General features: G+C 31.1%; 1 protein-coding gene across 1 annotated transcript; it reads right to left on the bottom strand.

Moving 5' to 3' along the window:
- Nucleotides 1–93: 93 nt before the first annotated feature.
- LOC134711948 (cap-specific mRNA (nucleoside-2'-O-)-methyltransferase 1-like) lies at nt 94–19,836 on the bottom strand. The gene is made up of 22 exons (XM_063572972.1): nt 19,724–19,836; nt 18,261–18,412; nt 17,493–17,651; nt 17,024–17,116; nt 14,177–14,248; nt 13,651–13,745; nt 12,677–12,749; nt 12,145–12,337; nt 10,936–11,054; nt 10,591–10,687; nt 9,802–9,934; nt 8,981–9,166; nt 8,393–8,449; nt 7,723–7,780; nt 7,265–7,333; nt 6,683–6,823; nt 5,588–5,713; nt 4,848–4,939; nt 3,953–4,069; nt 3,626–3,744; nt 3,126–3,234; nt 94–2,477 (listed from the first exon to the last, which is right to left on the bottom strand). Exons 1-22 carry the CDS (start codon nt 19,734–19,736, stop codon nt 2,339–2,341), a joined length of 2,412 nt encoding a protein of 803 aa, XP_063429042.1. The 5' UTR covers nt 19,737–19,836; the 3' UTR covers nt 94–2,338.
- Between the last annotated feature and the right edge of the window lie 6,611 nt (nt 19,837–26,447).

The following is a 26,447-nucleotide window of genomic DNA, read 5'->3' on the forward strand; positions in this document are numbered from 1 at the left end:
TAAAGGAATGAGCTTCCATTTTAAAAGTATTCTTTTGGATGCTATTCCAAAAAATAAAGGAAATAAAATATACAGATCAATTAGTTATTTTTTTTATTATCTAAAAAGCCATTACAACAAACAACAAGTAACAGAACTGTAGGATCATTACAGTAATATGTTTTATGATTGAAGATTCATGAACATTATATTCATATTAGTGCAAATACTGCTTATCACAATGCATTAGCTGTACATTTTCATTTGTATCTGCTACCACATTTCAGTTATATATACCAAAAAATATTACTTTATATTTCATTCAGTACTGAGGATGTGCAAACTTGCACATATTTTAAAACTAGATTCAACTGTGTTTGACAGCTATCCCTGACCATTTTCTGATTTATTCAGGGTCTCCATAAACTCTTGCTTTGTCAGACAACCAAGTCATTCACATGAAATCTATGCAACTTATTAATTCACCATCAAACTTATAATTATCAAATATTAATGCACATAGATTTCCATATCATTTTATTTCAGACACCCTTTATCATAAAATAACATATCATTTTATCATCAATATTTTGAAAGTTAGAAGTGTTTTCATATATGAAATATGTTGGGTTTTTCATACTGGATAGTCTTTTTATCTAAAAACATAAATCATATTCAACAAATGATCTAATTATTTTATCTAATCACAACATGCAAATTTTATCAAATATTACACAAGTATTGACTTTGATGATTTAAACCAATGTATCAACTGATAACAAAAGTCAACAATTGTTTTATATTCATATGACTTTTTAATCTATTCTGAATTTTATAGTATTTGCTCATGATATTTAACTAATTTCTAACTACAGGATATATCATTTTCTATGGAAGTTGCTGACTTTTATCAGTTCACAGGTTAACTGGCTAGTGGACCAGTAGTTAAGCTACTTAGAGTTACAGATGCCCCCTGATTGACAATGAGACAGAACTTTAATCTGAAATAGGTTCACCACATGACCCTTTCATATGCTATAAGTATACTATGAACTTTTATCATGGAGAGGTAAAACTTTGTCATGTCAAATCTGGTTCTGGGTGACATTGTAAATAAAAGTAAAAAAAGTCACTTGATTTTTAAAACCAATTAAACTTGAAGTAATACATTGAACTGTGACAGCATGCATTGAAATTAGGTTGGTGATGGTTGGTCAAAAGGCAGATTTGAGGGAGCTTTTGATTTATAACATTAACAATGTATATCAACAATCAACAAACTTATACCCCCTTTCAAGGTAACTGCATGGAATGAAACTGGTACTGTATATTCAGAAATTATTTACAGGTTTCATTTACGCGAAAACTGTGACTATTAAAGATTAGCAAAAATTAACAATAGCATGGTAGAATTTGATACATATATCTGTATCATGCCTGCAATTTTTCCTGATATCACAATATTGAATAATCAATTATAAATTTTGGTTGGTCCTGCCATGTCAGTATCGCATTAATAAATCCTTGCAATAATTTCTGATTTCACATTACTTGACTGTTTGCATTTGAAAGTGTAAAAGAAAAGTGGGTATCTAGGGGGAAAAAATTACATCACAGCCAATTCATGAACAATTATAAGCATTATGCATTTTTGTATGGCTGAATATTCAACTTTAATGGTGTATTCATTCTGTTGCACAAATTTTCTGAGAAAAGTGTGACAAAAATATTTGTGGGACAAAGTGTCAAATTGCCAGATAAATGAACATACAAATAAATGGACGGATGCAGTGATTCCAAGAAGATGTGTAATTTTCTTATACTGGTGAAAAAAAAGTAAAAAAGTTTAAAAGTATGCTTTTGATGAGAAAAAAACCCTATATTTACATAATATGATATACATGATATGAGTATGAATGAAATTGATACGCTTCAGAGAACAATACCAATGCATGATTTAATATAACAAATGACTTGATTATTAAATGAAGATCAAATATTTTTAACACTTTCTGATGGTCAGAGCATGTAAAATATGTCTTTTGGTAAATGCAACGATTTATGGAACTATGGTTTCCTGCATTGAATTTGATTTTTCAAACTGTGAGCATCTTTTCATAAGATATAAAAAAAAAATCAAAGTGCCGTTTACTAGTACCCTCATTCTATGGATGCATCTTTAGGCAGGCCCTCATGGTAAAGGTCAGCAAAACAGTATGACCTTGAGCATGATCATAACTACAGCATTCAGAACTTTAAAATATAAACATTGAACACGTTGGGTATTCTCGCATTACAAATAAATATTTCTTCACCCTTCATACGATCAAACTGAATTTCAAATATCTGTCAGAGAATTTCAATGTGGCATTATTTTCTGTATGTGGCTTAACATGTCAGTCAATGAAATCTTAGTATTGTCTGGTTCAAATGTTTGATTTGGATGAATCTTGACTCCCATTTCAAAGTCCCATCTATAACTGTTCAGCTTACATTCTCTGCAAGAAATGAATAAATTTTGTAAAGTATACTGTAAAACCTGAAAACCACCATTTTTCAAATCAGAAATTATAAGAGTACCAGTATTTGTTAATAATTTAATTGTGGTTAATCATCAGCTGTTTAACACTTACTGAAACCATCAAAATATCATTGTTGCCTATATACTACCTCATCCATCGAAGTATGACTCTTTTCTGTCAAGCAGTAGAAAGGATGGATAGATTGGTTGTTCATGTTCAGTGGCAAACATTACATACATCTTCTTATCTATATTGGACAAAAACCAATTATCTAGAGTAAGTATGAACTCTGATTTGTATTTGACCAACAAGCTTAGCTATTTTTTTTATCATACTAGTTCACAGAGTTACAGTTTGCAGGAAGAGATGTCACCCTGCAATGACATTTTAGTCTTGATATGTGGCAATCAGTCTTTGCTCTTACTCCTAGAGGTCTAGTGCTAAGAGGAGAAAAGCATCAAAAACAAAATTTACTTGCCATACATCACTGCCACTTGAGGCAACATACTACCATAAGCCTACTTAATACTAGTTTTCTGTCTATGTTGATTTTAAGTGAGAGATGACTGAATTATTTCATGTCTTATTTCTTAATTACAGATAAAGTTTAACTTTAATACTAACCTAGCGGATGCTACACTATCTGGAGGTGCTTCAAATGTAGATGACCTGGATGATGTGTTGTAAAAATATTTCCTATTTGCTGATTTACTCAAGGCAATTGTCCAGGGTTCTAAAATAAAAATCCCAAATATTTTAAGTATTCTCTTGAATTACAACAAATATTTCATTAGGATCAGAATTATGCATGATTATACATAAACTAATTAGTTAGTATGGACTCTGCTCTGTACTTGACTAACAAACAGGGCTTATGGACATTATTTTCATTAATGGTTCTTAGATGATTGTTGATAAGTTTAGTGTGATGTTGGCAAGCAGTTTCTTTATTTAAGTTTACAATGACAACAGACAATGTCCTTAAACCAATAGATTAGATTAACTCACATGCACAAAAAGTGGTTTATCAGAAAATAAATATTTAAAAAAAAACAAACAAAAAAAGACTTGTCAATGATGGTATTTAACTAATGTAAAATGTTTTTTCTTTACGGAATACCTACCTTTTACAGTCTTTATAATACAAACGCCAGTAGGAAGAAAACATCTTTCATCAGGCCTATCTGGGGGAAAATAACACAAACGAGGTTGGCCTGAACCTTTCACTCTTTTAAATTCTAATCTAAAATATTCAAATTATGTTTTGGTAAAGTTTTATGAATACATAACCTGGTCCTTTAAGGGGTATAAAAAAGTAACTATAATTTGCAAAGACTATGAACCATTTTGAAATTGCCTGCTACTAATGAAAATACTGGTACCCATCAAATGCCAATTTCATATTATAAAAGAACAAAATAACTGTAAAAGTTTCAAAATATAAATCTTACCTTTCAAATATCTGTCCTATCTGCTCTAACCTGTAGACATTAGGAGCAATAATAGGTGTCAAATTAGGTCTGGTTTTCTTAGTCACAGACTTTACAAACTTTTTCAATTTCTCCATCCTGTCAAAATGACATATTTCACATAAAAAATAATGCATTGTCTTAATGCAACTATTTGTAAAATACACATTCTTTTCATAAAATTTCATAAGAAAAAATAGATAGACAGATAACTTTTGAAAAATCTATTTGTAATTAAATGCTCAAAGTGCAGAACCCGAAGTAAAAGGGCAAAAACTATAACTCAAGCAAGTGTCATAAATATATTGTCTTGTTAAAGTATTTGACTTATTTTTGATGAATCATTCAAAGAAGATGAACACTGCCAGACCAACATGTACAACTTACTATCATTTTAGACAATAAATATAGATTAGCTATTGCTTAGGGTAACTGAAAATGGATACTTAAAGTATCCATTTTCAGTTACCTTAAGCAATAATATCACAAACTATTTTGCATTTATCACTGATCCATGAAATGAGGTCAAGGTCAGGAGAACATTACACCAGTATTTAGTAGTTTTTATGAGGTCAATTGGCGTAAACAATGCAATTAAACAATCATTTCTTATTGCAATGTAGTAAAATAAGCTTTGTTATATAGGAAATCAATAGGAATGTGCATGAAAAAGAAAGTCGTTTACATAGACATATTTACCTTGCATGGTTGTTTATGTCAAAATAAATGGAGACAATCATTCTAAACAAGACAATACATTTATTTTAAGCAAGATACAGAACCATGAAAATTAGGTCAAGGACAATTAGCAATGCTTAACTAGCATCTCTATGTCTTACATAATGAGACTTTAGTTGTAGATGAGACAATAACTTACCTGTCAGTAAAATGAAGTTTTCTAACATCATTACCATATAAAAATAAAGCATCTAAAACATGGACTGTCATCAACCTTTTCTGTCCCATGCCCTAATAATATAAAAATTTGATTTTGTATACCATACTTTATATTCTGCACAATCAACAAGAAGCAACATGAAGCAGTTGTGAGTTTTTTAATATTCTACATTAAACAAAATCAGATGGAAAATAAATTGAAACATCAATTTTCATTACAATAGCCAATGATGTAGTATTCAGAGATCATCAGACGGTATTTCATACTTCCAAAATCATATATAGTATCATATTTATGCCAAATGTCATGTAAAAATGTTTTCTTTTGACTAATAATAATTCACAATGCAGTTAATTAAAGGTTATTCTTCATGGATTTTTCCATATTTCATATGACTGCTTACATAAAAATGTACCTGTCCTTTGGTTTTTAAGTGTATGATTTCAGTCAAACAAGACAACAACTTTAATCAAACTTTTTTATCAGTACTCTGAAGGCAGCTTTATACCACTGAAACTTATTATATATTATATTAAATGTATTAAATACAGGATGCTTCTTTCTTTGCAATAGTAATGCATTTAAAAAATTTCATAGGTTAAAGACAACCAAAAGTGAAATACTGAAAGCATGAGTAATTTTTTTTTTTATTTGGTTGATGACTTAAATTATTTAAGCAATCCAAACATTAAAAAAATTGTTCAATGTTTTAATTATACCTCTCCTTTAAGCTCCTGAACAAACTCTACTTCAATTAAAGTTTTAGCTGGTAATTCCACATGTATATTGTCCTCATCTAGTTTTTTCCATTTACCTCGACCATCCCACTTATACACATGTGACCTCTGAAATAAAAAGTAAAATAATCAATAAAAAAAAATCCACAATATTAAACATTTATCAAATCACAAGTGGAAAATAATTATATCAAGGTTTAACTCCTCCCTCTCCTTAATTATCAGATGTATAAGGACTTTATTTTTTAAGAAGTGATTACACAACTTCAAACTCTGCACAATTTGTTTTTAACAGTACAATTGCATTTTCAAAACAAAATAAGGACAGCACTGGCAGATCCAGAAATTTTATAAGTGGGGGCCCACTGACTGCCTAAGAGTCACGCTTCAGTGATTCTCTTTATAAGCAACCAATTGTTTTCCCAAAAAGGGGGCCTGGGCCCCCCTCCCCCGTAAATCTGCCTCTGGACAGGTCTTCAACTAATTTCTCCCAAACAAGCAGTCAACAGATAACAATGGATAAACCCACAAATTATCTAACATCTTCTTTGTTGTTCACACAATTTCTCAGAAAGAAACAAACTGCTACAATAAAGCATCAGAACCTTTAGCTCTCATTGGTGTTATTTCTTAGCATTGAAAATCACCTACTACAATTATATGAAGTTTTTTCTAAATCTATTGTATCAAGATCAAAACTGCTAAAGGAAACTTGAAATACCAGATAAGAACTGTTTTCAGTGCTGGTTTTCATAAACACTTTTTCTACCGGATTTAACTGGATTGAGCATCTCTATGACATTATAGAAATTGCACATGGCCATCATCCACCTGAATTGATTTCAAGGCATCATTGAGGATGTAAGGGTAATATGTTGAAATTAGTTTGAAGAGTATTCTTAGAGTATCCTGTAATAGCATTGAGATATCTGAAAAGCCAAAATAAGAAATAAAGTTTGAACAAAAAAAAGAAACTTAACAAAAGAGGAAATCAATTCAATGAAATGCTTCTTTAACCACAGAAGTAGCATGAAGGATAAAGGTAATATATAATTGTATTCGTAATCATAAACTTACTCCACAGCCTAGCATATACAATCTCTTTCTCTCAACATTCCCTATCACATAACAGCGATAATCAAATGGACTTTTTATGTTATGTAGATCTGTTGGTGAAAGTTTGTCTATATCATTTGTAATGTAGTCTGTATTTTCTGTCTGAAGTATAAGTAAAATCATTACTAAAGTTAATCTCAAAAGTACATATGATCTAAAAATCCCTACTGCAGGAGATTTCAAAAACAGCATTTCATATTTTCTTGTTTCTCAAATGTTGTCTATTCTAGATCATTTATCATTTGTATATTGATGCACACATTTTTTCCTTATCTAAGAGGGGGTAAAGGTTTTTTCATAGAAAGTGTTCGTTCATTTTTCTTCGTCCATTTTCATGCTGATTGTTATTCAAAGTTTTACATATAAATATAAGATAAATGCACCTTATAAGCTCAGAATTTTGTTTCTATTCATAATAATTATTACATATCTATTTGTGCATAAGTAATGATTATATCCATCCTGAACTTAAGTAAAGGGAGACAACAATTGAATATTTTCAGTAAATGCTGGAAAAAGGACTGTTCAAGCAAATGAACTAACCTCAACTAAATCTAAAAATGCATTTCCTGGTGGCTGTTTAGATGGAGCTGTTCTCACTTCATCTGGTACCTACGAATCAAAATACTCATAAAATGTCATGAATTAGGGGGGTCTTACATAAAGTACAATTGAAAGTATGGTTTTAAAATAAAAATGTGTTTTCAATTGTGAAAAAAATTACAATATCACTCATCAACCATGACAAAAACTGATTATTTACACAAAATTGGCTCTCTGCTTTTATTATGTCCACAAAATACATGACCTATCAAGACACAACTTTACATGATTAGCGATGGGGAAAAGATTGGGGAATAAAAGGAATAAAATATTTTTTCATTAGATATAACTTCAATTGGAAACAAGTAATTCCTTAATGTAAAACAATTGCTATATCTCAATGTGAAATAAATATTAAATCTCTCAAAAATTTTGGAAATAAACTGATAAATTCTTACCTGCCACTTTACAAGACATTCAGTTCTAGTTTCTGATTGTCTAGCTTCATATAATTCCCTAAATATAAATAAATCAATATCAAATAATTTATGTAGTAAACAATATTTTACATTGAAAACATCTTAAATTTGGGGCCCATTATAGATTTGAATCAAATTAACTAGAAGTTCAACTCAGCAGGATTCTCACTAAGGAAAGTCCATGAGTCCTAGACTCATCAAAATCTGTCTGGACTCACCATTTTCAAAACTTGTAAGTCCACAGATGCATCAAGATTGAAATATTTTGTATAAACTCAACACAGTTAAACACAAATATCATCATTTTATAGCAAAAGTTAAAAAGTAATCTGAATTTAATGCCATTTCATTGCTTTGTTAGGCCATGGAGACTTAAATATTACATAACATTGCAATAAAATATCTTCTCCTTGCTGTTGGCCTCACCATTGCCAAAAATGATGAGTCCCTGGACTCACCTACAAAAACCCTTAGTGAGAACCCTGAGTTGGAGACTCTGACCACAACTCAAGAAACATGAAATCTATTTACATACATATTTCTGGTTAGTGGTTATTAAACTAAACAAACAATAAATGGGGAAATAAATATATTAAGTAGATTCTTGTGCTTGTATTATATATAATATAACAGAATGAAAATTACTTACGTATTTTGAGTAAATGCTTGTATTTTCTTTAATCCAGCAATCTGCATCTTTCCTAACCTGACAAAAGAAAATCATTTGTCTTTTTGCAAGCAAGGACTAGGTGATTTAAATGTAAATCTAAGTAGAATAAAAATGGAATGGGGTGTTTATCAATGGAACAGTAAGCCAACAACATTAAAAAAAAAAAGAAAAAAGGGTCAACATTCCCTTTTCAACAAATAACCAGTGTCTATACAAATAAGCTAAAACTCAAATTGCCCAAGTCCTAAAAGGGTTCATCATAAAATTAAACAAGACTATCAATATCTTTTGTCAATTCTAAATTTTCCAGTAAAAAAAATATTAAGATGACACAAAGTCAACCACTGATAATGTTCCTGGCTTTTCTAAAACATAAATATGTGGTAGGTAAAACTAGTCTATCACATGTTAATTTTTCAAAATTTCTTGATTCTTTTCATAGAATTTTCTCTGAGTTTCTCCTGTGAGTTTTCATATCTTATCATTGTAACGATACATATACTATACAAGCTTTCATACCTTTTACAGAAGAATAATAAACATAAGTTGACTACAAATAAGACTTACGTATTGTTAGAATTAAACATGTATGTAAAGAAATGTTCACTTTCTTCTAATATATCATACGGCACTATCTCATTGATATCCTGCGAAGATGTTGACACTAAAAGTTTATTCAATTCAAGATTTATCTCATGGAAATATTGTCGTACAGTGTCCATATCACTTGATAAATTTTTACACACTATATATCTGAAAGAGAGAAACAAAAATCTATTAGTATTTATAAATCCTACATAAAAGAGGGACGAAAGATACCAAAGGGACAGTCAAACTCATAAATCTAAAAAAAACTGACAATGCCATGGCTAAAAGTGAAAAAGACAAAAAGACAAACAATAGTACACATGACAAAACATAGAAAACTAAAGAATAAACAACACAAACCCCATCAAAAACTAGGGGTGATCGCAGGTGCTCCGGAAGGGTAAGCATAAAGTTATCATAAAAATCTAAAATATATAATAAAGTAATGCTGCAAATTTTGGTGACTATGTTGACCGAATTATCCTGCTGATCTTCAAATAAAGGATATCACAAATATAGTTCCATATCTTGACTAACATGTAGTAATCAACAGGAAGGATTGGTTGAGAACTTATCTTTATGGCATTTCCAACCAAGCTGCACATGTTTAAAGAGTTTCAGTTGATACAATATTTGAGGGCTGGGTATTTGTTTTATTATTTCCTTGATACTGTTGACAAGGAACTTTACAGAAACATTTAAGTATTGATTGAGTTATGAAATATACTTAGTGATTACAGTAATTATATGCTGAGTGAACTCTTCTTTAAGATAATGATAAATAAAGTGTGATTATTTACCTTTCAGAATTTGCTGGTCTACTGGTTACAGGTTTTATAATGGAGATTTTGTTAAATATTCTGTACATTAAGTAACAAAGACCTATGCTAAATGGTGTGAATAAATCAAACAGCTTGCATACAAAATGACCACCTGAAAAAAAAGTTGTGTATCAATAAACAATGTAACAGTCTCCCTACTTCCTCACAAAGGTGAAGAATCATCCTATTTCAGTTCAATATAAAGGGGAATTAAGTTCTATATACCTGTATTGTCATTGTGTTTTGTAAACATTACCCTTCACAATGATCTATCTTACATCTTTTTTCAGACCTTTTTTAATGTGCAAAATTGTTGTTTGCGTCTGAATACTCAAAGTTGAAGTTCTGCCACAAAAAAGTGCTAGTTCTGAAAATTTACTAGGTTATGTTGTATTTCTGAAATAAGCAAGGTGTCTGCTATATTTACATTTACTCATTCAACATTTTTGTAAATTTTTCCCTATTACAAATCTACTTTTATCTCTCAATTTACAAAACAATGCAATGATTATCATTAATACTGTGGATTCATTTATTTTCGTGGGTACCAATTTTTGTGTATTAAGAAAAACTTGCATTTTCGTGGATATTTAATTTCGTGGTTTTGCTGAAGTCTGCATACAAACCTATAGAAAAATTATCATTCGTTGAATATTTAATTTGGTGGTTTGACTGTGCCCACGAAATCCACGAAAATTGGTATCCAACGAATAATAATGAATCCACAGTAATTGATAATTATGTTTGTCTGGCCTACATTATACCTACCTGTCCTTAAAATAGAAATGGCCACCAGAAACTGGCAAAGATACAACTGCTTAGATAAAATTTCTTGAATATTCTCTTGCCCCTCCACTGAAAATCCCTGTAATTAACAAATAATGTAAATTTAAATTTTGCCAGTGATGCAACTGCATTAAAATTTACCGGTAATTGTATGATTTCACATCCGGTCAAATAGTATCAATATTTGAATAAAAATAATGATTTCTCAGTAGCAACACATTATAAAATTTTTAATAATGACCAAAGAGAAATAATAACCTGGCAAATTTACAGCAAACTATTTTTGTTCTGTATTGATAAGATAACCATTATTTAACTTATTCTTACCCCATCTGCCATTACAAAATGTACACCTTTTCCATCAGTATTTTCTTTCACAAATTGTATGAAAGCTGCTTGATTATCTGGGTTAAATATGTCACCATCTCCTTCTGCACCTCCAACTCCTGTAAGACAAACCAATTTTAGTATAACTTTTATCAAAATATTTCAGAATGTAAAAACATTAAATAAAAAAACCCAAAAAGGCTTACTTGTTGGGAAGTTCAGCTTCCACCTTTTTGCATGAGACACAAAAACTAAAAAAAAATATACTGATGGAAAAATGATGTATATACATTTCAAGGAAACATTGACTTTTATAAATTTCGACACAAGGAAATAATTCACAAAATATTCTATATTAGTTTCAAGTTAAGTTAAAGTATAAACATTGGAATTTTCTTTTATATTTTGGCAGCCATTTCAAAATGTTGGCCGTATGGATATTTTTGACACAGGAAATCAATTTGGAAAAGCATTTTTAATCATTATATCTTTGATATCCCATTACAAATTATGTTTCACTAAATTTGTAATTCTTTGATAAAAACTAAATTTTGAAGCAAATTTTTCACTTTTCAATAGGGAGTAGTAAACAAAAAGAAAATAGGTTTTATATTTCACTCAGCATAGGAGCAAAATTCACTTTATTGTTTTCATTTTACACTTACTTATAGATGCTATAATCAGATAAAATGAAATACACATGTTCATCATGTTAACATGACTTACCTCTTTCAGAGATAGAATCATATTCAAAACAGTGTGGTCCTGGCCATTGATTGACAACCTAAATTATCCCATTGACTGGGACAGATTAGGTGAACATTTGTCTGTAACGACCATTGCTCACTTCTTACTTATTGTAAAATTTGAACTGTGGGGTCACCAAAGGTTCTTAACCCCTTTAATAATAAAATAATTCGAAAAATTATTCAGGAATAACCTTTATGTTTTGATTTATATTATTGATATAAATCAACACATCGTATTATTCCGGATTCGTTTTTCGAATTGCTTTATTTAGGTGTTGAGAACCTTTGGTGACCCCACAGATTCAATGTTTTTAACAAGTACATAGTGAGCAGTGATTGTTACTGACAAACGTTCACCTAATCTGTCCCAGTCAATGGGATAATTTAGGTCGTCAATCAATGGCCATGACCACACTGTTTTGAATATGATTCTATTATGTCGAAAACATTAAGTCCTTACCATAATATGGTTCAAACATTTCTGCAGGACCTGCAAAGAAATCCTCCAATTTAAAGTCACATGGTCCTCTCAATGTCATTCCAAATCCTTTTGCTTCAGCTTTACTCCTCCACAGCACATATTCACTGAATCCACCAGGACCAGCACAAATATCAGAAAAATATAACAGTTCAGAAGGATTCATCAATGGTTTCTAAAACAATTAAACAGCACATGTTTTAATTTTGTGATGATGTATCATAAATCTGTATAAAATTTGAAATTTATGTTGTTACATGTAATGTGCATAAAGACAGTAATGAGTATTTAAAGTAAACAAGTACTTTCTTATAAGAGACTGTATCAGCAAGAAAATCTTCATTGCAATGATTTTAAAAAAACAATTCACTTCTTCAAGTTACCAGATTTTATCAGTTCAATACATTGTCTGTCATAATCAGTATATATTTCCTATTTCTTCCCCTATTTTAAAAGTAAATATTTTATGAGGAAAATGAATCAAGACAATAACATTATAGTAAAACTGACTTACTCCATCAACATCTAATGGTTTTGTAAACATGAAGTCTAATATGGCATCCATGTTGGCCATCTTCATAGCTGCTCTGGATAAAAAAGTAGTCCATAGTTAACAATGAGAAACAGAGATCAAATATTATTCAGCATATATATGTGCTCCTATATACATATAAACTTCACCATATAAACACTATTAATTTTTGTTATTGCTCCTTTTCTTCTTTTTTCTATTCTAACCAAGAATTTCAAGAGAAATCTTGCTCAGTAATCATTATTATCTGACGGGAATATAGTAATGAAGATTTTTGTCACTCTACTATATGCACTAGGCAATCTAAAATAATCTGACTGTTTTCTACAATGGTACCACATTTATGCAACAATTATGATTATTAGCTATTATAAAAGTAGCTATACTTATTACAAGGAATTTCATACTACACAAAAGTGACTAGACAAAAAAAATCCCCTGCATTTAACCATCAGGCTTTGAGTTACAAACAGTGATAGTCTGGTACACGTGTATATAAGAAATACTAGCTCAGCTGTTGGTCATAAGGTCATATTTAAAGTATCTCTTTTTGAATGGTTAAAGATTTATTCCACAAAAACTAGATGTTGCCCTCATGGTGTACAAACCTAAATCAATAATGATTTCCTTTAAAACAAGAATGTGTCCTCAGTACACAAATGCCCCACTCACATAATCATTTTCTATGTTCAGTGGACCGTGAAATTGGGATAAAATCTCTAATTTTGCATTAAAATTAGAAAGATCATATCATAGGCAACATGTGTACTAAGTTTGAAGTCGATTGGACTTCAACTTCATCAAAAACTACCTTGACCAAAAACTTTAACCTGAGGTGGGACAGACAGACAAACGGACAGACGAACGGACGGACAAACAGACCAGAAAACATAATGCCCATCTACTATCATAGGTGGGGCATAAAAAAAACCTGGCTAAGAAAATTAAAGATATACCTGTTCAGGAAAAATGCACCTCTTATTGTTTCATATGGATTTGATCTGGTTCTAGCTCTTCTCATTTCTTCTGGTTCCAAGTTATCAAATATACTCTAAAATATAGGTAATCATTTAATTTGTATAGCTAATCTATCAAATCTGATTTGCATTAGGTATGCTTAAACTGTTTATTAAATCTTACTCTCAAAATTATGATTTGAGCAAAAACATATTTTACCTCACAATAGTTTCCAACTTTCTTGAAATATAATGTGTATAGCTAGTACATAACTTGCAATTACAAAACATAAGCTCTCAAAATGTTTTATTCTATTAAGTAAATAACACAATATTTTAAAAACTAAAAATATCAATTTTACTTAATGCGTTATAGTACTGAAGAATAGTTTTCTTGTTTGGGTAGCCCTCATTACTGACAGACAGTCAGATAGAATATTGGACAGATGCACAGGAAAGAAAATACATTGCCCTCACCTATAAAAGGTGGCTATAAAAATTCTTCAAAGTTCAAAAAAATTGTCACCTTACTACTAAGAACCATCTGTAAAATCTTCTCATCACAAAATTGGGTCTCATCACCTATTGTTCTCTTTTTCTGAAATATAAATTATCAAGTTATCATGAAGATTTATCGTTTTCTGATTGGAAAATATTTAAAACATTTATTTCTTGTAAATTCTTTTGTCCAAACCTTTTTCTTTTGGTCTAATATGACATTTTAAATAGTATATATAAAAAGGGACCTAATAGAATTGAAAGGCTATTAAATTGCATGTTCTTCAAATATCATGTACTGCACACAATATGTTTATGGATAAGATAATGCGACTATATAGGTAACCCTTTTGGTAGAATTGGCTTCTTTATTACAGGCAAAAAAATGATTTGTTACAGTTAATATCATAAACAACCTTATATATGAGATGATTAGTTTTAATTAGTTCATATATTTACTTTTATGACTGCGTTTTATTGGATGTGACATTTTTACATTGTTCTGTCTTGATACTAAAATCATTTTTCTTCTATTTCATTTTGTAAAGAAGTAAATTGAGATTGATTCTTGCCCTTTAAATTGACATTGACAATCTTATTTCGGCTAAACTGGGCTTAAAAAATTTGACCTAAAACATTACATGTATTGCCATACAAAGCTCGCTTTAGTTGAATTCAAGAGAAATTTTTATACATTGCAACAGGGGTTAAGAAATTTTGTATTATCTCACTAGCCCACGGCTAATTGGTAGCATGATTTTACTAGCCCTGTTAGAAGAACTACTAGCCCAGCAAAACTGACCCGCTAGCCCTAGTATGCCTCACAAATTCAGAGTTTGCTGCAAAAACAATGAATTTTACAGTAGATTTGTGCAAATTCAATACTCAAAACTATCCAATTACTGGCATTAGGAGATATATATATATAAGTAATTGATAATTGAATATTCACTGAATATTCTTTAATAATGAGTTGCTTAAATCCCGACATGATATAAGTCTTGAAGTACTGGAGGGTTTTTACCAGATACATTATCACGTTTGTTTAAAAGAATTATCAGCTGATTAATTACGTAATGCTCATATTGATTATCAGTTTATAAAATTATAACCACTAATATTTATGTGAATAAATATCACCATCTATAGCTTTTATCTTCTATAATTGTTTTATAAGCAAAGTTCAGTAATGTCCATATTTACATTTATTACATGTAAGCTAATTGTGGCCTTTAATAGATTACAACCTAAGCACGGCCTTTTAACTGAACTGAAATTGTATTTGTAAAAAAAATTAATATTTCTTTAAACATCGATTGATTGATTGTTGGTTGCTTAACGTCCAGTGGCAAATATTTTATGCATAATCAGGACGAGAACATGTTCACAATCAATGCAATAGGTAGGTTGATACAATAGAGGCTATCTTGGAATATGCTCGGGAACACTTGGACTTGCCTTTTGTTATCTATTAAACATGTGTTTTTTTTTTGTCTAATATGTTCTCCTTTTTATTTGTATTGTTGTCATTTCAATGTTATATTTAACATTGCCATTAAAGTGTAAGGCTTGGCATGCCTCAAAACCAGGTTTAACACACCATTTTTTCCTTTAAAATGTCTTGTACCAAGTCAGGAAGATGGCCATTGTTATAATATTGTTCGTTTTAGTGTGCGTTACATTTTAACGTTGCTTCGTTTGTTTTCTTTTATTTTTAGTGTAAATTCACATTGCGACAATACGTGTCACGGTACTTGTCTATCTCAAATTCATGTTTTTGGTTTGGATGTTATATTTGTTTTTCTCGTGGGATTTTGTCTGATGCTTAGTCCGTTTCTGTGTGTGTTACATTTTTAGTGTTGTGTACTTGTTCTCCTTTTATATTTAATGCGTTTCCCTCGGTTTTAGCTTTTTACCCCGATTTTGTTTTTTGTCCATGGATTTTTGAGTTTTGTACAGCGGTATACTACTGTTGTCTTTATTAAAGTTTTCCGAGACTGTTCATGATTAGATCATGGTTCTGGAGGCTTTTTTACAGTATATAAACAATAACAAAATGACGTCCATAACATGTTTCAAAAGTTATATCTGACAAAAGTCAGGTTTCTGCTGCCTAAAAGGATTCACATTTATATTGCAATAAATTATTCAGAAGGAGGTACAATCAGGTTTCATAAAAAGCCTGTACTGATACATCGATATTGAAAGTTCGGGATCCATTCAGAGTTATTTGTTCTATTTTAAAACTTGTACAAAATATGTTAACCTTCTGATAACGTGGTCGAATCTGATTGGGTTAGATTGAAAAGTGATGAGGGAAGTTGTCCCGTTCTATTTTAGAAACGCCAATAATTTTTTCTCACTGGTCCGTCGGGCATATTGGGTTACAAATTTGGTTGCCCGAGGCCTTAATGCTGTAGTCCCGGGCGTCAGGCTAGTGGATTTTTTAACTCCTGTGCAATAAAGCTCTTATTTACATAAAAAACAAGAATGTGTCCCAGTACATGGATGCCCTATCCGCACTATCATTTTCTATGTTTAGTGGACCGTGACAATGGGGGAAAATCTCTAATTTGGCAATAAAATTAGAAAGATCATATCCTAGGGAACATGTGTACCAAGTTTCAAGTTGATTGGACTTCAACTTAATAAAAAACTACCTCGACCAAAAACTTGAACCTGAAGTGGGACAAACTGACAAAAGGACGAAAGAACAAACAGACGGACAGACGCACAAACCAGAAAACATAATGCCCATAAATGGGGCAAAAAAACAGTTAACAATTATAAAATAAAAGTTGTAACATTTAACCTCAGAGGAATAAGCATTGTAATCACAATAATTGTTATGTAAATAAATTGGACAAATACCTACATTTCCTATCTTTTTCCAACTTCTTAAAGTTTCTATTGATGGTGTCTCCTCTGTACAAGATGGTATCCACTCTACTGTCTCTGCTTGTACTATCTGAAATGAATAAGAAATATAAAAGAATCTTTTTCATCATTTTGTAGAATTTTAAATACTTTAAACAGAACATTTAATGGTAAAGGAATTCACACACACACACAAAAATAATGACCAGAACATTTTCATTTTGAGAACAACTTTGATTTCACATTTTAACAGAGGAATATTGGTGTCTGCTAACTTGTATTTTTTTCTGGTTTCTAAAATTCAGTCCTAAGATAACAATAACAAAATAAACAAAAAATAGACATACATTAATTGCTACTAATTATATTGCTTGCCAAAATATGAAGTCTAGACCACCACTGCAGTTTTAATTTCATGTCAAGATTAAGATTTCTCACTATTAAATTTCACATGGAATAAATCTTACCTTTTCTTGTTCAAAATCCCAATCAATATCAGCTGGTTCTAAACCTTTTAATGTCAATCCTAAGCCTCTACGTCCTCTTTGCTTGGATGCCTCTATGATGTCTACAATACCCTGGCCACGCTTTCCCAAACCAGAACCTTTTTTGTGACCCATCTTTGCCTATATGGTATATACAGATACAAAAATCATAAACAAAAGAAAATTCTTCACATATAATTGAGAAAACAATAAATACATGAATGCAATATATTTTACTTCTGTCTGTCAACTTTCTTTTCAATACAACATAGTCAAGGCTTGTAAGCCTCTAGATTGATCAATAAAACATCTAAGAAATCTGTTATGATATTTTTTCAGAATACCAAAGTCTTGAATTGGATAATGCCTTGAACTCCATCAAAGACCTTTAACCCTATTTTCCTATTCAAACTGACATATAACTGTGCAACATCTATTGTTTTGTGTTAACTGCCAATGGAACTATAATAGCTGTAAAATCAAAATCAAAAAAAGAAGAACATGTCAATGTGCCCGGGATTTCATATTATCAGCATATAACTTTAAAAATGTGTCACTACAAATGTATTTGTGTCTCTTATGTAAGTACAAATCTAGTGATAATTCTGCATTGTTGATGTCACAATGAAGGAAAAGAAGACAGGAGTTTAGTTACACATGACTTTAAAGACAAAACTTAACAAGGACTTGACATGAAAAATTCCTTCAATCTGTATTTTGAGAACTCAAACGTAGTATAATTTTTCATACCATCATCCTTTTGGCAAAATCAGTATACCCATCCAATTGACTGGATGTCTTGGCCTTCTTGACTGCTGGCTCTCCAGCACCGATGTCATCACCATTGCCTCCATCATAGACTTGAAGTTTTTCATTGTCACTATCACTATCACTATCAGAATCTGGCAAGAAAACAGATTACAATTATTATATGCATCAAGATCAAATAAAAATGACATTGCTTTTTAAATTACTAACACTATAAATGTACAATGATCATGATGATGTATAAAATAAAACAATTGACAAGTTTTTTTTTTATAGGGTTTGCTTATTATAATAACATCCTTTAAAACAAGAAATGTGATAGCAGATACATGCAAAGGCTAAAAACAGTGAATTCCTCTAAACTGCATTCCCGTAATGTCTTGATTAATATAATTATTATTTTTTCAAATTTTTGTGTCTGCATGCCTTGTTTTAATTTAACAAAGTATTTTCACATCATCAAGGTTCAATTAATTCATTTCAGGTAATTAAATAAACTTATATACAACTAAGGAGTTGTTGTTTGTTTTTTTGGCGATTGCATCACGTAAGCAAAAATTGCAAATATGTACATTAGTGCCCTAGAGACTAGAATTCATAAACATGACAAAGGACTGTCTCCAAGTATTTGTATAATTTGTTGAAAAATCAATGTGGAGACCAAAATCATGCATATGCAAACCTGAAAATTATGGCGTCTTGCAAGGCTTTTTAAATTATTTCTGTTATGCCTTCCACAGAAAAAATAAATAAAATAGACTTTGCAAGACCATTATTTTTTAGACTAGCAGGTCTATGTTATTTAGTCTCTGGTGGAGGGTTGTCTCATTGACAATCATACGGTTCATACCAAATCATCATATTCCTGTATTGTCAGTAGGTTAACAGTTCATATCACAACTATGCTTATCGCCGAGGTCAATTTCATTTTCATTGATATTGATAAACTGATAATGCATGACATGTGCAGGATAACAACTGTGCGAAGTCATAAAAATCTTAATTTCAATTTTATTAAATTGCAGTCCACTATAACACTTAAGCATTTGACTGTACTTTTAAATAGCAGTCTACCAGTCATTATAAAAATCACCATAAAGTATATTAATGATTGTCTTTTATTAAGAACATCTGTATAACTTGTATTTCTTTTAATATGCAATGCCAACCTAATTTTTGTTTGTGTTCTTTTTTCAATTGTTCATGAACATTAATAATGTGTTAACTGTTGATATTTATAGCCTTTTTTCTTCTTTGCTGTGAATACCACTGTCACTCTAATATAATTGTAATCAATTTAACTATTGTAAGTTTATTGTCTTAATTTTGTATGCCATAACCATTTAATGTAAATGTGTTTGTGCGAATAAAATATTGTCTATTGTCTATTAACTTTTTTTAGAGTGCAATGTTTGAGTAGCAAAATATTGTGTTTGCTTCTTTACCTTCTAAGTTCATAATGTCAGATTGAAATACACCATTTACCAAAATTTGAAAAAAAGAAAGTAAAATTAGATTTTCAACTTTCACTTTAAACGGAAGCTATACCAAATTTACCGTCAAAAAGAAGAATAGAATCTAACTTGATTGCAGTAAACCGGCGTAGCCCGTAACCGGAGGAGATGAGTCTTCACTTTTAAACTATTTGAAGATAAGAATATAATATACTAGTATTCTATGTTACATCCATCGAATGTACATTTGAACAAATGGGCTTTTAGGACAAAAGGCAAATATTATACAAATGTGTTCCCATACATTGAAAATAGATTCTACATAGATAATATATATCCTCAATGCTCTTCAACTTCGTATTTATTTGGCTTTTTAACTTTTTTGATCTCAGCGTCACTGATGAGTCTTATGTAGACGAAACGCGCGTCTGGCGTATTAAATTATAATCCTGGTACTTTTGATAACTATTTACACCACTGGGTCGATCTCACTGCTGGTGGACGTTTCGTCCCCGAGGGTATCACCAGCCCAGTAGTCAGCACTTCGGTGTTGACATGCATATCAATTATATGGTCATTTTTATAATTTTTCTGTTTTCAAAACTTTGAATTTTTCGAAAAACTAAGGATTTTCTTACCCCAGGAGTAGATTACCTTAGCCGTATTTGGCACAACTTTTTGGAATTTTGGATCCTCAATGCTCTTCAACTTCGTATTTATTTGGCTTTTTAACTTTTTTGATCTGAGCGTCACTGATGAGTCTTATGTAGACGAAACGCGCGTCTGGCGTATTAAATTATAATCCTGGTACTTTTGATAACTATATATTATTATGAATGAACCCTTGGCGGTTCAATACTTTAAAGGGGCACTAGCTACGATATATATAACTATACAAATCCTTGGAGATATAAAATATAAATTCAAAAATATGATTTTTTGTTTATTCGATTATTAATGAAAGTGAAATAGTGAAATGACAATTCGCTTAAGGCAGCCAGCATGGTTCACTGATTTTGTCAATTTAAGTAACGAAAAATCGAGGATGAATTATTCACTTACAAGTGAATAACGCGACCTCATTAAATCCGCATTCATGGGACATTCAATTCAACACCTTGGTTAAAGATCGATTACGCATGGGTTATGCGTGTTCAGTTATTAAAAGGAAAAGGATGCCAACATTCAAGTGAAACAAAGGTAAATAATATGATTAGCTGATACGATTTACAAAAGTTAATCCATAAACAGGTTTACACAATCATTAACTTATTTTTTTTACATATAACATGAAATCAAAAAGAAATACAAAATGCAACTGCATGAGATCGCTATCTATTTATATAAGTTTAGTATGTTTATTTTGTACCATGTTATGTGGCCGTCGGCAGTTTTCGGAGAAATACCAATAGTTAATTAGATGGCGTCTAGACTAAAACACACACAAGATTCTGGTATATATATATATGAAGCAAGTCTCCGAGTACGGAAGTTCATCGCTGTGTTGAAACCCCTTTCCATCACGATCATCGACTATACAACAAGGGTTGATCAAGGAACGACAGACCTGTTCGGGAAAAGTTTTGGATAATATAGTTAAGGACAGTTTCCCAAGAGGGCATACATGAAAAACAAGAATGTGTCCAAAGTACACGGATGCCCCACTCACACTATCCTTTTGCATGTTCCATGGACCGTGAAATTGGGTAATAATCTAATTTGGCATTACAATTAGAAAGATTATACTATAGGGAACATATGTAGTAAGTTTCAAGTTGATTGGACTTCAATTTCATCAAAAACTACCTCGACCAAAAACTTTAACCAGAAACTCCCACTTTCATTTTTCTATGTTAAGTGGACCGTGAAATTGAAGTCAAAAGTCTAATTTGGCTTTAATATTAGAAAGATCATATCATAAGCAACAAGTGTACCAAGTATCAAATTGATTGGACTTCAGCTTCATCAAAAACTACCTTGACCAAAAACTTTAACCTGAACGGACGCACAGACGGACGAACGAACGAACGAACGAACGGAGCCACAGACCAGAAAACATAATGCCCCTCTACTATCGTAGGTGGAGCATACAAATTTGACTGTCCCTTTGGTATCTTTCGTCCCTCTTTTAGAATGAGTCACTCATTTTCCCAACATCACTTGTTTCCTGTAACTCAGGCTTCCATACTGGACTCTCATAGTCTTAAAAGGAATTTATCCCTCCTCCCAAACATCAATCTTGAAAACAAATGCCAGCCTATGGATTATTGATAATTAATTTTGTATAACGATAGAGATTATTATTATTTCAGTTTGATTAGCACATGTCAAGGTTAAATTCATTTTTCATCTTACTGATGAAGGATATTAGTTCTGTCTACATGATATAAATATAAACGTAAGAGAGGTTACACACCAACATTAACAGTGCATACATGTAACATTTTGTATATAATATATGTAATGTGAATCATTTTACTGTTGAAACAAGCTTTAATTATTACTATACTTCAAACTAACTGAAAACAAAATACTTTTTTGAATATACACGTATACTGTATACATGATCACTGGAATAGTCACACATGAGAAAATGATATACACAATAATACATATTCACTTTAACACAATAGAAACACTTTATGACAAAGCTAACAAAGCTAACTATAAAAAAGAAAAAAAGAAAACATAATACATCCAAATAAGATGCAGATGTTAAATTTTCAATTGTGATAAAGGGAGATAACCCAAATTAACACCAAGATGAAATGACAAACTACACATTTATACACAGTGACACTCTAGTCATTTACTATAATTTTATGATAGCTGCATTGTTCTAAGTAGGATCATGTCTATTCATTGTTACACATGCGTGTTATATATTTATTGATAAATAGTATCATATTTTAACTTGTATATATGCATTTACATTTTCAATTATACTTTTTTTTTAAATCAGCCATAGTGTTTACATACTATTTTGCGATCTTAGTAATTGAGATAAATGAATATTATATAGATCAACTGTTAGAAGTTAGTCAATTCTAGGTGATCAATTCTATTTAATCTGTTAAAAAAAAATATATATTTTTTGGGGGGAAAGACGGCTTCAAGCCGTCAATCCCCTATGGGGTTGACCAGAGTGCACTCCCTCACATCATTCATTTTGTTTTTATACATGTTATAGTGTGGAAAACCCCCCAACAAATCTTACTTAGATTGAAGAGAAGGAGACCCAGAAATGAATAGTTTGACTTTAAACACTTTTTTACACATTTCCCTTCTGTTTCTCACGAAATTATCGTATCTTGAACTCTCCTTTACACTATATACATTTATTTTACAATCCGGAAAAATTAGTATGACGAGATATTCTAAATATATCCAACCTACATTGTATTTTATAGTGACGTCATTCTTGGAAGAGGCAGGGATATCCTTCACCAGTTCACTGGTTATTTAAATCATTCTTAGAGATCGTGCACTAATTACAAATGTGTTTTTTTATAATTACAAATTTATATTTGTTAAATCTTAACATAATATTGTTTACTGTAGATGATTTAAACATCAACATGCAATACTTTAATTTGTAGGTCAACAACTTTCAAAATAAACAAAGATCGTGGGGTTACATGAGACAGGGGAAGGAAACGATTTTATTACTTTTTTCGGGTCTCACAAATTAGAGACAAGAAGCGTCAAAAAGCGACAAGAAGCGTCAAGAAGACAATTTAGCAACAAGAAAAAAATATTCTTCTTGTCGCTGCTTGTCGCTAAAATTTAATTGTTGCTAATTAATGAGACCACTTTTTTCTGTTAAAATTTTGAAAATCTTCCTTCATGAATAGATTTTTCAGTCTACACTTTCAAAAGAAAAAACTTAAAATTCCAAGAGTACTGTCACAAAAAATGGAAAATGGCCCTAGCCTGCAGTTCAGTGGTACACAATCAAGATTTCAAAAAATATTGTAGTTGTTGTGAAATGACAGAATTAAGTTGAGTTTTAGATAATTAGCTATCAACTTTAATCAAATGTTTAGATTTAGAAGATGCAGATCTCTTCCATTGGTCCAAATTGAATCCTAAACTAAGGAAATGAAATTACATAAACAACAATTGATTTCAATATTGTCAACCTTTCTACATGTTCTAGCTGTTCTCTTTTTTATTCTTCATATGAAAACTATCAAAAGATACCCCCCTTTCCAAAAACATAATTAAATAGAAACAAGGGCCGTCTTTCCCCTCAGAGCTATTCAGCTCTTTGATTATAATATAATGTGGATACGTACAAAGAGAGACAACTATTATCTTCCTACTTTTCAAAGTACCACCCTCACAATATCAAACCAGTAATCATTAAGATACTTTCATCTGAATTTTCTCATTTAATATTAAACATAACATGAACTGATATATTGAATGAGAGTTAATCCTCAGATATGATCAGGATTAATACGATTTTTGAATTTATTCATTTCTTTTTTTCGCACATAAATGACAGTGCATCATAAGCCTCTAAAGACTGGATGGTATACATATAATTATGTCTTTATCCACTGCATATGTTAAAAGTTGTAATATATTTCATGTATATGTACCAAGTTGTACTTTAAAATAAAAATATCTATCTATCTGTAAGGCGTAAAGATGGAACTTTTACAGATCATCTATCGTAGAGGATCTTACACATTGTCACAGAAATAATAATATTAGAAGTACGTCTGAACCAGTGACAACTCTACGACATATTTTTTCCATCGCATTAGTGATGGTGATACGAGGCTGAAAACACAATACATATACTTAGTATATAAATCGACTAAATAACAGCCCAATAATGTTAGATCTGTTAATAGATAATTCAGCTGATCTGTCAAAATTCCATTTCTATGCCTAATATATTATGTACTGCGTTACGACGTTAGATAAAAAAAATTGACGATAAAAGGTAACATCCGGCCACCGGAAGCGTTTTACTGTAGAGACCAGGGGCGGATCCAGCCATTTTAAAAGATGGCTCCCAACCCAGGACAAAGGGGATTCCAATTACATGTACCCATTCATACGCATTGATCGTCCAAAAGGGGGGTTAAACCCCCGACCCCCCTTGATCCTCCACTGAGAGCCTACGGTGGTCGAGTAGTCTAGCGCATTGGGCATATTGCTAGGTGATTTGGTGTCACGATATCTCAGTAGCATGAGTTATATTTCATATATTTTATAACTTATGCAAATCATTTCACAGTTTACTTATACCCAGCTTTAATAAATATATATGTTACAGGTATTTTCTAAATTTAGGCATTTTGTAAAATGACTGAAATTTTTAGGCATTTTCTAAAATGCCTGGATGATTTAGGCATTTTACAAATTGACTATTTTTTTCAGACATTTTATAAAATGCCTGAAAAAATTGTAAGGCATTTTACAAAATGCCTAAAAGACTAAAACTGAATGGAATGTACTCAAAATTTAACGACTAGAAATATCAAATAAATAATTTTATTCTATCTTTAAATATTGCATGAAATTTAAACAGTAAAAGTTTTATAATTTTAATTAAATCATTTACATAAACACTGACAATCATTTGTTGCTACATGTAATGTTTGGATGACAGCGACTGTAACACATTTGACCTGACTTTTTGCAAATACAACGTTTAGTGTTACATTAAGTCTTACCACTAGCACTACAGCCACATTTTGTGTAACTCTGACCATCACACAAAGAAACGTTACTGACAGCTTTTCTAAAGGATATTTCATTATCATAATTTACACAATGAATAGCAATAAAATTACTGTCACATAGTTTAGACTGATTCCTGGTGTAAAGTCAAAGTAGTATTCAATCTTTAATTCCAAGTTTATAACCATGCTCTTCCTTTCCAGTAACAACAGCATACCTGCCAACTGTCACTATTTGCGGGGGATTTCCCCCATGGAGGCTTCCAAATTGAAATGTTGAAAGAGCAATGTTGTCCACAATTTTAAACAAAACAGTTAATTTACAATGACTCTAGGCTTATAAAAGCATGAAGAAGCCACAAAACACTATTTAAATGTATTTGAAGGCCCTCTTGAAGTTTTTTTTGGGGGGGGGACTATGACAGCCATCTTGCACGCAAAACCACCATGGGCATTTTCAAAAGTTGGCAGCTATGCAACAGCCATAAGGTTACGCAGGTCTCCTTTCCCTCGATTCACATGGGGAATTGCAACTAATACATTTTCTTCAACATCCACCTCTGTTAAAACTCTTTCCGATAGATTTTTCATCCTGACAGCTTGTTTTGTTATTGAGGCTGACGTATGCTTTCTCTCATTTCTGATGACCTCTTCGTTTGAACACAGGTGACAAGATATAGTATCAATTATGTTTCCTTTTGAACACAGCTCATGTATGTACTGTGCACAAGTAGAACACTGGATATTCGAAAAACATAGATTTTCACACACGGCACACACATGAACATCTAATTCTGTTTCCTGAGTTTCAGATAGTTTCTAGTTATAGACAATAAAACTAGTAAAACATAAAAACTTAACCTGCAGGCTAGATTTATTAAGAATATCAATACTTTTTTGTAGGTTTACAATATATTTCTATAATCTAATTAATGTATTGCATATGTACACAATTCGCTGAAACAGACCAGGCATTTTGTGTAATTTTCATTAAAAATTTCAGGCATTTTACAAAA

Source organism: Mytilus trossulus, chromosome 3 (genome assembly GCF_036588685.1).
Source record: "Mytilus trossulus isolate FHL-02 chromosome 3, PNRI_Mtr1.1.1.hap1, whole genome shotgun sequence".
Lineage (NCBI taxonomy): Eukaryota > Metazoa > Mollusca > Bivalvia > Mytilida > Mytilidae > Mytilus > Mytilus trossulus.